The sequence below is a fragment of the Haemaphysalis longicornis genome, unplaced genomic scaffold (genome assembly GCF_048455015.1).
Source record: "Haemaphysalis longicornis isolate Haplotype H1 unplaced genomic scaffold, Haemaphysalis longicornis Haplotype H1 scaffold_7, whole genome shotgun sequence".
NCBI lineage: Eukaryota > Metazoa > Arthropoda > Arachnida > Ixodida > Ixodidae > Haemaphysalis > Haemaphysalis longicornis.
Window position 1 is genome coordinate 175,056,204 of NW_027526422.1, and position 12,164 is coordinate 175,068,367.

Here is a 12,164-nt window from a genome sequence, read left to right on the forward strand (position 1 = left end):
TATCGCCCATCTTCGGTTTATTTCTGTCATACAAGTAACAAAAAAACCGGGGTACACGTGAAATGCCGGTGAAATCCCCTGCCACGTTCTGCAATCCAAGATTACTCATGCGCGCCCATGATCTTAAGAATCCAGTAGGCAGTGGCTATGCCCATCTCCTTGGTCAGTGGAATGTGGTCCATGATGCAAGTCTGAAAAAAAAATTACATGTGTTGTAATATTGCTCGACCAATTGGCACAAAGTTTTAGTGGCATTTCCTGTTTAGTCTGTACGCTGCGTTATAACGGGAGCGCCATTACTTGGCACAGCTCATCCAGAACCCGGAAAATATTTTACTAAATGCAAAGCGTTCCACTGCTCCTTTATTCTTTCCCAAGACAAGAACAATTACAAGGCTCGTTCAAAATATATTTAATCAATATGCGGTTTATCTGCTTATGCGAAGCCCGACAGCTCGTACTCACGGCATTTCTGCCCACACACTCGCTCGCACACTTATACCCGTGCCACACGTACATGAAAAATGACATTAAGTGCTAAATGCTTTAGGTTTTAATGCCATTAATTCGCTGCCACACGCAAAAGTCTAATGCCATTTGCTTTAATGTCATTTCTGGTTTAAGGAGTTCCGCAGAACTCAATCGCCGTTATGAACGCCTTAAAGCTGCCTACTCTCGAACGCGATAAGCACCAAATGAAATTAACGAAACTCTCAGCACCAGAGTTTGGACGCGGAAACGTAGCTAAACTTCGAAATAGGGCGCTTTTTTGTGTGCGCTTGGTGGTGACGTTTTTTAAAAGACGAAGTTTATTAAAACACCTGCAAAAGGCAAAATATCGTGTTACTCGTCGTTTTGAATTACCGCTGGCAGGCGACGACAGCTGCTTAAGCCCCTTTTAGAAACGGCTCACGTACACCATTGTTTAGAAAACACTTTTTCTCATTACGCTTTCTTTCGCAAAAAAAACATTTTTATCCTTGGAAGACGTTTTTCTTTATGTTAAAAACTTCTAATATATGAGCGCATTTATCCTTGTCGTTATTATCATCATCATACCTAACAAATTTAATACCTTTGTGTTTTCGCGTGTAGCACGGCCCGCCCAAATAATGTCATTAAGGCCTTACTAATAATATCTTAATTCAAATATATATTAATATCACATAATATCTTAAGGCCTTAGACACTTTATGTCATTTTTTTTTTCATTTTTAGTGTACGTGTGTCACGGGTAATACACACGGGCGCGTATGTGTGCGTGTGTGGTGGGGGGTGCCTGCGTGCGTGCGTGCGTTTGAGTGAAGAGTGAAAAACTTTATTAGACGAGAGGCCATGGGGCCCTGGGGGGAGCAAGGATGAGGGAAAAAGGGGAAGGTCACAACTCGCACAATGAACACAGTTGCAGTCTTGGCTTCCTAATCACAAAATGAACACATAAAAGTCAGTCAGTGGCACTAAAATGCACAGCTCACACTTAAATGTACAGTTCACACTGTAGACAACGCGGTTCACACTGAAAACAGTGCACGCTGCAGTCAGTTCACATTGTAGGTAGAACGGGAAAGCATACCAGGCCGTTACACTAATTTGTAGAGTCCGTTTTCAAGGGCGTACTCGGTGATTGCTTCTAGTGTGGTGGGATCGTCGCGGACCGGACTAACATGTTCCTGTTCAGTCGCAGGGGCGGGACCTGGAGTTAAAAGCTGGTGGCGATTACGGTCGAATAATGGACAAAGCCAAATTAAATGATAAAAATTTGGTGTGCCTTCACGAGGGCATCGGCGCAATTCGGATCCTGCTGGAGCTGCCCAGTTATAAATAATGGGGGGGGGGGGGGGGGGGGTATGTACGTAACATTCGCATACACTTTATTGGCGAATACTTCCACCGGACGCGAGAAGCGCTGGAGAGGGGCAAGGATGCCAACAGGAGTTTCTGCCTGTAAGCGCTTGCAGCTTTCCTTTTTGAGGTGACGAAGCTGGAGTTGCCAGTCTGCCTGGAGAGGGGGGACGGGCGTGGCGGGCACCGCGGGAGGTGATTGTAGCCTCTCCCTGGCACCGTCGTGTGCCATATGGTTGCCTTCTGCGCCTGTAGTGTGTCCTGGAGTCCAAACAATTCTAACTTTGAAGCCTTCAATTTGTAGGTCTCTTATCAAGGTGAGGATGTTTGTTGCCGTATTGTTCGGTGAAAACGGACGATTTAACTTTTGGACAGCAACATAGGAATCCGTGATGATGCGAAATTTCTTCGTGGATAGATGGCCGGAATGGTTATAAATTTGCTGCGCGGCTCCCAGAATTCGTAGACGTTCTACCTCTTCTACGAGACCGTATGTGTTAGAAATGTCCGTGCGTTTGTGCGCGCTTTACTCGGCCTTTGTACAATTTGGACCTCTAAAAAGTGCACGTTTAATGCCAAAAGCAAGGGCGAGATACCTAGCAAATGCTTCGAGATTTGCGGGCCCGTGCTGAGTTTGCGTCCTGAATTATGTGCGGCCGCGTAAGTAAGTTCCGCGTTTCACTCCCAAACTCCTTTATAGCCAGTGAGGAATGAAATCCAAAAACTGGTCTGCTATGAACAGAGCGAACGGGTAATCGTTATCACCCACCTAATTCCTTTTCTAACGCTCGAGAGGAATATCATCACGCGCAACCCTTGATTATGAACAACTGCGTGCTTATCGTTGTCACGCTAATAAGGACCGTAACTAAACCCATCTCCTCCCACACCAGAAGACGCGATTTTTTTAACAAACACGCTTATCATTCTTAGTGCATTGCGTAGCCACATTGATTTTATATACACCATGCTTACGGTCATACTTATGGCCGTCAACTGTTAGGGCTCGAGAGGTGGTTCTCGGCTAAGAAACACTGGTTTGAGGGTTTGAATGGAGCTAAACTTCGGTATTTCGTTTTATGTAGATGTGACCTAAGTTGCAATGGTCTAAATTCGCTTTATAGCAAACAATATTCCACAACAGGGAATTTCGTATTCTTATAATTGCTTTATTACGTACCTGGAATCTTCCACGGACGAGGGCGGAAAGATTGACTGTTCGTTTCACCCCACGCATGTACTGCTTTGCTGATCTATTGTTCATAATTTTGCCGTGCACATAGCGGGCCATTTCAATGTGACACTAAATGTTCCGTATATTTGTTTGTTGCGATGCTTTATATACGCGCATAATGCATACATGGAAACAGAAACGTTACACTTACGCCAATTGCAGTCGAAACAACTTCTGGGTCATGCTTGAACTCGGCTTGGCCTTTCTGCAAAAGAAGTGCATAACAACCGACGTTGGTTAGTATAAGATGTGTGCGAGCCTGGAAAGTGCGTAATTCCAACCAAAATTGGTGTTGATAGAGCCCCGCAATTGTATATTATACATGGTATAAAGGAGAACAAATCAAGCTTCGTGCACTTACGAAGAAATTTACGAGATGTGGGTGGCCACAGCTGATGAGCAGCTTTCTGTACTCGTCCGGTTTCTGTTATAAGATAGCGGAAAGAACACAAGTGTGGAACGGGACATAAAACAAAAAGCAGTCTGACGGTATATTTGAGCCGATTAGGTTCTCAGGTTGCTGTTTTACGTTTTTCATCACCCACAGCTTTAGTTTCGGGGTGTAAAAACCATTTCATTTTTGCATTCAATTCAAATCAGTTCATCTTTTCAAGTTTTGTCAAGGTACGTGAAGACCTTAGCGCTAGTACATTTACTCCAAACAATAAAAGCATTACAAAGCCTGGCAGGGAAAAAAAACGTTTTTTTTTCTGGTTTGTTGCATTGGCTCTCAAAAATGAGAAAATCGGAAAGTGAAGGTAATATTCAGTACAGTCAATGGCCTCCCTTGTTTTGAAAGAGGTAGGTATCAGCTAACGCAAATAACCCGCAAGCAGCAAAAATTGTAATAAAATTGATATTACTCCTATTTTATAAAATCTTAAAAAATATCATTCAAAATGAATGCCCATGTCAACTTTACCTGCGTATTGTCGTTCACCTTGTTCCATCTACATGCAGGTAATTATGAAAGCTGGCTGAATAACAAATTATAGGCTTAGAATTCCCTTGCTGTCTTAAAATTGTCATGGTAAATAACAAGGTTGGGTTTTATTTAGCAAAACCTCGAACACTTAAAATATTTTCCCAATGACCTAACTTAACTGAAACCCTTAACTTAAAAGTGATTAAACATTTACTATAAACGCAATTGACTTTGCTCGCAGGTCGCATCGAAAAGTGTGAACTCAAAGCGTTGGAATCGATCGGTTTATTTGCGTCGGTTAATTGTATGTTCGCAAAAGTGCTTGGTGACGTGATTTCACGTACGTTGGCGCTTGCTTCATGTTTGTCGTGACAGGCAGCGTAGTCCACACACAGCGTCTTCATTGCCTGAAAAGCGTTTTGCCACAAAGGTATTAGAACAAGCTTTATTTCAATTTTAATCAGTACAGTCCTTGAGAAAGCTGAAAAAAAAGTAGCAGTTCCCTGTGAGTTGTGCATTAAAAGTGGGGTAAGTTATATATGTCGATGCCGCGTTTCAAAGTATTTTGTGTTTTTTTGTGTGTGAATTCATTCCTAGTCAAACTGTCAGCATCCCCTACCCTCTAATGCCGGAGCTTGGTGTCAAAAAGCTATGTAAAAAAGTTGAAGAGGGAAGTACCTTGTCGTAGTAGTTCTGAAGTGAAACTTTGTATCACAAAAGAGTAATGAATGGCCCGGCTTGCAGTTGTATTTGGTATTTGTTGTATGCAGTTGAAGCAGACGAAGGGCACCGCATTGGCCTTTGATCTCTTCTTTTACGTTATTCAACCCCACTTTCTGTTTGTAAATAATACGATAACATCTTTTTCGCGCACTTTCCCAGCATGTGTACTACATAAAAGGAGCGAATGAGTCCACAGTACGCGGCAGATGGAACACCAGGGGAACGCCGACAACGTCGTCCTGTGGCTGCACCCGTTTACCATCGTGCACCGAGTGCATTCGCAAGCCAGGTGAGAATAGGGCGTTCCACAGATGAAACTACTCGTGCACCGTACGTATGCGTAAGGCAGGCATGATCCGGACATAACTTTGATGCGGAAGCATTAGTTGACGTGAGACAGGAAATCCGCCACTCTGCGCGGTAGAAAGAATGACACGGCATATGGCTGACGGCGCAACGACAATAAAACTACTCCCCTTGAAATGAAAATTGAATAAATTCGGGTCCTCTGGGGGATCCAGATCAGAGCTTCCGGAACACAACGCGAGCCCAATTTCCAACGAAGCCACATATATCTGACTTAGCTGACTAAAGGTAGACCCAGCGACTGCGTTGGAGCCTTGGATTTAGAAGCCGGTTTAAAGGACATCTGCTGAGGTGTATTTTAGCAATTTGTGCATGCTAATTTCAGTAGCAGGAATTGCGCGAGTCCGGAAGCACGTTCGAGGTAAATGTCCTCTTTGGTGACGCGGAAGCAAGTATCTGCTGCTGTGACGTGAGTAGCACCTACGTGAAACCTTTGGCGTTGCCTCAACAGATGGCGAGCGAGCAGTCCGAACGCGGTTATGCCCCTACCTGACGCAAAGTACAGCTTGACGCTATGAGTTGTAACGTTGCCTGTGGGTACCTGCATTTTTCCGTACAACGAATTTGGCGTTGCTTGGTACATCGTAAGAATTAATGTTACCACAAAGTAATGTTAAGACTAGGTACAGTAGAACATTGCTGATTGTTTAAAAAAAATCGCGAGGGAGAAAAGTGCTATCTGGGAAAACGTACATTCTTCCGCACTAGAAAAAGCGATCGAGAGACGAACATGAGCACTTTTCAATTGCCTGTCAGCGTCTGCTGGCGCATGCTGCGGCCCTATGAGAGCAAGGGCTCCTTTTCTACCCATTGCAGACTTTTGTCCGCACTGGGATTGTCTTTCGCGCGAAAGTAACTCTGAACCGCTTCCAAGCCTATACTACGGCCTGAGCATATGTGGCCGACTAATGAGCTCATACTTCTAGCGAACTAAAGCACAGGACGAAGAAAGAAATAAAAGACGAAACACACGCTAGTCTTTCTATTTTTCTTCGTCCTGTGCTTTAGTTCGCTAGAAGTATGAGTTCATTAGTCAGCACCAACCAACTCGCCCAACTACCCGCTTTAATTGTCCATATGTGGCCGCCGGAGGCGCCACCTCTTTTTCCTCCCCGTCGTCGCCGCCACCTTCCTTGGAGACTTCGTCCAGCGCCGCCGCTGCTTCACGGCGTGATTCCGCCACGATTTCTTCCATGGTTAACGGTTTACACGGCGGGACTTCGTTATACAGGCGACTTTGGCTAAAGGCAGCCGCGTTAACAAGTTACTGCGGCAAGCGCAACACTGCCGGAAAGCCGTCACGGTGACCCAGGCGGCCCTGCCGCTGCGTGCGCTGAGGCTCGGTCAGCACGCAGGTCAGCACGTTTGTTGTTTAGCGTAAAACAAATCAAGCGGTCGTAGCTGGGCACAATTTTTCAAAATTTGAACGTACTTACTGAGAAATCAGGTTATCCAGGAACTTACTAAACGGGAAAGAAACACCGGTAAGCTATGCGACATTTTTAGTGTTCACAATTGAAAGCGTAGTAATCGAGAAACCGTACGAACCGGGAACGTACCAACGGGGTTCTTCTGTATAGTCCTAACAAGTTTAGGCGGGTAATACTTATTCATAGTAACGCAGTAAAAAAAAAATACGCACAGGTAAAGTAATGGTAATTACACTGGCAGGGCACGTTCACCCATTAAACACTAAAGATTTCGCATTCATTACATCGTGAGCGCTTAGGTGTCCTCGCAATTTTCTGCGTGATGCGCAACATGAAATATCGCGTCATCTGAGGCATTTACTGCTTCACATTAAGAAAGAGCATGGAATGGTGTTCTAGGCTCCTAGACAAGGCCTCTTGTGGGAGGCACCCGCTGTCCAATTCATTGTTCATGGACTGCTGTGGTGATTGCTGGATATTGAACAGCTATTCTGCAAAAAAACCCACGTTTATCACCCACCAAAGGATGTTAAAGCGAAACCAAATTTAATTTAATTACTTAATCAGAACAATGCGATGAGCTAATTAGAATGTGCTGTCACATTCATTTCGCGCAGCGCTATCAACCATCCGTTCGTCTTAAAACGAGTGAGTCGCAGCCCTTGCGCGCAAGGCGTGCAATGTGGTGTCACCACTCCCTAAGAAAGCGGAGAAGCACGCAGTGGGGATAGGTTTGCTTGATTTCAATAGTATGTGCATAGTTTCTTCAACATCAGCAACTGCAGGCGAAAAGCAAAAACGCCCATGTGTGCGAGATTTCGGCGCATGTTAAAAATCCCCCGGCGGTCAAAATTAATCTGGGGTTCCTCACTACGGTTCGCCTCATCGCCTGCGTTGCGTCGGCGCGTTAAACCCTACAATCAATAAATCAATCAATGTCAGCAACAAAGGGCAAGGAATATTCTTGCTGACTCACCACTAACAGCCGCGCGATAAAAAATGTTTTTACCTAATTTAAAGCTAACAATATTTCAATATGTTTTACTAACTACGTGTTTCCGTCTGCGCACGGAGCACCTCGTTATCACGGGTAAACCACGACAGATAAGTTAGGCAGGTCCCGGGCACCCCCATATCCTGTCAAAAAGGGTTATTACGCAGTGTTATCCTGAACCTACACACCCCCTCTCATGTCCCAGATTGTGCAAACAATTCATTCCTGCCGGAATACCGCAATTACTAAATTACCCGAAACTACCATTAACATCCCTCAATGAAAACGTGATGGCTTTGAATATTCAGATCGATGGCTACGAGTCTCTCGTAGAGCGAATGCTAAAGAGGCGGCTGATTAGCGATAAACGCACATTTGTGCCCCAAAAAGGAGCTCACATAAGACAGCTTACTTTCGTATCTGTTATTCTAAATGACTAAAGGGCAACACAGGCTACGCATTCACACAACATACCCTTAATATTTTTATGGGGCCTCTTTCTTGTCATGGTCTAAACACTTTTCGGGGAATGGGTTTGTGGTGACGTTGTAAATTGGGCGCATAGATAAAACGCGCGTCATGCAATAAGAAATACTACTAAACGCCGTGTTTTTAGTCCATCCTCTGCCCGGCTTACGTCTGCGATCATGCTGAGCGGCATAGGGTAGGTGTCCAACAGGCTGACGCAGTGCTTCATAAGTTCGCCAGCAATCTGTCCCGCTTGCTTCATAATTTCATCACCTGGAAAGAAGGAAAACACCCCGTCAAGTCCTCTTACGACGCCAGTGCGTGGCACTTTTTAAGTGAGGCTATAATGTTTTAAGAAAAATGTGGCAAACTACAAGTCAGATGCCAGCACACACGCAAACTTCGAGCTAGTTTAAATTCAATGGGGCATATTCATTATATGCACCTCACAATAAAATTGCGCCCACCTCCCCGCGAGGGGAACCCTGTGTAGATGCGACGCATCGTGGGGTTCACTTGGTGTTTCCGTTCGATTGATTCTGAAATCGCGTGAAACGTGTCGGGAACGCGCATGATTATTATGTCTTATGATTATTAGTATGCTTTATTGGCCAATCTAGGTCAATCTCTCTCAGTGGTATGCTTGGGGTTTCGCTGTCGCAGCGACCTTTGCTCCATCATTGTTGCTGTAAGTGGGAGCTTATTTTCTTTTATTGCAAGTGTTAATCATTGCCCCATCATGCGTTGTATCAGTATCATCTTGACGTAGTTTGAATGAGTCAAGGATATAAGGCGCGTTCGTAGCATTTGATTCTGTCTTGGTTTTGTGGCGCAGTGGGAAGAGCACCGTGTACCTCGCGTTCCGCCCACAGGGTCGTGGGATCGAAACCGGGCGCCGCTAAGTATTATTTTTTTTATAGTGTAGCGGGAGGTGCGGACAACGCCGTATGGAGGGACAAGGCGAGTGATTGAGATGCAGTCGCATCTAAAATCGAAACGACAGGTGTAGCAAACTGGAATAATGTACTATAACCTCTTGTTGCAGATAATATGTGGCGTCAACCCTGTTCACCAAGGTTTTATTTTCGCCAAGTAAACAGTCTACTCTTTTACCCGCCTCTGGAGTCGCACCAAGAATCCAGACAGCACGTTAGCGGCCATATCCGAAAGTTTGTTGCTTCAACGGGTGACAGGAAAGAAGAAGCGACCGTCACCAGCGTGGAACGCACAAAAGGCAACACCACAGTGATTCCCTACGTGCATGGCCTGACGCACAGACTTAAGAAGATTGCGGCCAGACAAGGTGTTTTCGTGCGGTGCACCGAACAAGGCCTATACGTTGTGCCGGCGCGTAAACGACCAACCCAAAGGGGAGCAATGTGATAAGAACCATCGCATCAGGTACGCAGATTACAACACCGATATCATTTATACTATCCCATTATCATGTGGAGAAGTTACCATTGGACAAACCTGCGGGTGCATAAATGACAGAGCCCGAGAACACGCCGCATCACTCAAGACAACGCCATTCGGCCACTTTCCATTCCAATGCCGCGATTGCAAATGCACCGCACGTATCGACGAGATCGACATTACTTGACGGAAACAATCACCTGGCACGAGAAATTATTGATCGACAAGACGGGCGACACGTGGGTAAGCACCGCTTACGTCACAATAACCGATAAAGAAAAGGACGTGCTCCGGGTGTATCCAGTGGACTGATTGTGCCGAATTTTCACCAAGTTCTGCAATGTTTCTCAGTATATACGTGTGCGCAGGAGGACACGTATATCCGAGGCATTCAGACAAACACATTTCCCCACCCCACTAGAGCCCACATTCTGGCCCCCACCCTGTACTCCTCGCAATGCCGCTTCTGCGAGGCTCCGGGCACCCTCTACCATATCATGTGGGGCTGTGATAAGAACCCCCATCTACCCCCCCTGCCTTTCCCCTCCCCTGAGCACTGGGAGAGAGCACTGTTCCGCTCGGACCCTGACGACCAGCTTTGGCTGGTGCAGCGAGCCCAAGAAGCCGGACGGACTCAAGGGGTCCTGGAATGAGGACTCTTACCCAGGGCTGACAGCTTCAGATACACGTTTATTCCTCCTCCTCCTCAGTATATACGTGTGTTTTCTTCAGTAAACTTCAGTTCTTAGTGAGCATTGTGTCTGTGTTTCTCTCGACCGACCTTCGTTTCCGTACGTTCCAACTGAAGGTTTTCCAGTGATCAAGAATCCCTTTCCCTGTTCTTTTTCGCCGTTCTGTATGGTGCATTATATAAAAAGGCGTTGCAACGGCCGATTTGACAAATTACATTCCTGTTTGATCTTCTACTTTGCTGCTGCTCTTTTTTGCAGTTCTCTCGTAGTTTTCGGCACGTTGCTTCTCCAAACATTTGAATGATGTATCCTGACTAAAAGTATATCGTCTCGGAAGCGTAAAATACGAAGTATCTTTTAATTAATTTTCTTGTCACCGTTTATACAGCAGTCGTTCACTATCATCGTTTGTTTATTTGCGGCGTTATTCTGCGCCCGAAGAATTCGATTACCTTTTAGCCTTCTACTGTATGTTTCATTGGTACCCCATCCCCCCCCCCCCCCCTTCGTCCAGGATAGAGGGGACGGGGAAAGCGAGGAAGATTAGGAGGACCATGAGATAGGATGAAATGAAGTTTCCCTTCCATCTTTGTATGTGTTCGAATTTTTCAGAATTATCTTTTGAAGTTGCGAGGAAACCCCCCTTGAAACACTTCGACGCGGAATAACCAGCCGTTCATGTTTTTTTTTCCTCCAATGGTAGTTGCTCCGTCCCGTCTCTGATTTTCTTTGTACGCTTCAGAGGGCGGCTAAGCGGCTAAATAGACTAGCGAGAATTACCGTGGTCATCTTGATAAGCACAATGCTTATGCTTACCTGCAGTGCTTTTTACAGCTTCTGAACATTTATCCTGTTTCTTCAACAACCCTTCTTTGTGGGGAATCGCTTCGCGACAATTTTTATGCGACAAAGAATAATGCCCAACAAGTGTCGGAATGTCTTCAGTCCTACTCCCCGTCACGCTGGGGAGTAGGACTCCCAGTCAACAAGTACTGAGATTATCTTCATCCTTGCCGTAAACTTATTCACATCCGACAAGCAGGTCCCCGCATCTACAGCTACTATGCAGCAAATGTTTAATGCTTTTTCAATCAGGACATTTTTGAAAATGTCGGAGCTTGTAAATTTTTACTACGCTTTTCCCAAGTTTACTTGATGATCGCGGGGCCTTTGAAGCAGCTGGTGAGATTTCGGAGGTATATCTAGGGAAATTGAAGGAACTTGCGCTGCCGCAAGGCAGGGCAGGTTATCTGGGTATGAAAACGGCAGTCGTGAGCGGGATTTAGCTATTCAACGGCGGGAAGATCCGGCATTCATACTGAATTTTGTAATAGCGGATGGCTTTTCCAACCAGCTCGAGGAGCTTAGTGCTTACGCGTGTTTCTAAGTAGGCGTAACTTTGTTGTTGACGTTACTTGCGCTAAATCTCAAGGTACATCCCTGTAGCAAAGCGGGGTGTAAGGAGTCGACCACCGTGAAACACAACGAATTAGATTACAAAAGCACCGGTCGATCGTATAGTCGATTAGCCACATTCCGACCTCTGCTTTTCGTCAAGTGACGCCATGCGGAAGCTGACATTAGGGTATTATCTTTAGCATGATTGAAAATACGTTCAACTCACCCTGAGGCTTCAAGCATTGCTGTGCCCAGGATATATGAGCTGTGCCCAAAAACAAGAAGCAGACCAGAATTTTCATCGATGTTGCCATGCTTGCCTCTACAACACCGGTTGAAGAACTCTTCTAAGCTATCTTACAGTGAAGTGCGCAGTCTGAGTAAGCCAAGTGTTTGGCCACTTCTTTTATGCCTACTTCCCTTCTCGCAGTCGCGAAACACATTTCACATTTCTCTGGTGTCGAAAACGCTGCGTGGCAATGAGCGTACGAAAATAAAAAAAAATAAAATCCAATATCTGTCTCACCGCCTGAAGCAGCGATGCTGCGAACGCGAGTTGAAACATGCGGACCTTGGCGACAGCTGGAAAAGCAGGCGGTGGAGCACGTCTGAGGGTCTTTAAAGATTAAAAATGGGCCTGAAGGGGGATGTGTTTACCTGTGCCGCTAGGGCCGGC

The 12,164-nt window shown here is 45.6% G+C and overlaps 1 protein-coding gene across 1 annotated transcript; it reads right to left on the minus strand.

Moving 5' to 3' along the window:
- Positions 1-11,921, minus strand: LOC144145548 (uncharacterized). The gene is made up of 6 exons (XM_077677194.1): positions 11,715-11,921; positions 8,152-8,255; positions 4,346-4,408; positions 3,438-3,500; positions 3,228-3,281; positions 1-191 (listed from the first exon to the last, which is right to left on the minus strand). The coding sequence occupies exons 1-6, from the start codon at positions 11,800-11,802 to the stop codon at positions 102-104; spliced, it is 462 nt and encodes a 153-aa protein (XP_077533320.1). The 5' UTR covers positions 11,803-11,921; the 3' UTR covers positions 1-101.
- Between the last annotated feature and the right edge of the window lie 243 nt (positions 11,922-12,164).

Bases quoted from the DNA above. Each gene is read 5' to 3' on its own strand.
- LOC144145548 (XM_077677194.1), bottom strand. From the start codon at position 11,802: ATGGCAACATCGATGAAAATTCTGGTCTGCTTCTTGTTTTTGGGCACA. The intron at 8,256-11,714 runs GTGAGTTGAACG...CCTTCTTTCCAG, and splicing joins GCAATGCTTGAAGCCTCAGG to GTGATGAAATTATGAAGCAA. The intron at 192-3,227 runs GTAAGTGTAACG...TTTTTTTTTCAG, and splicing joins TTGTTTCGACTGCAATTGGC to ACTTGCATCATGGACCACAT.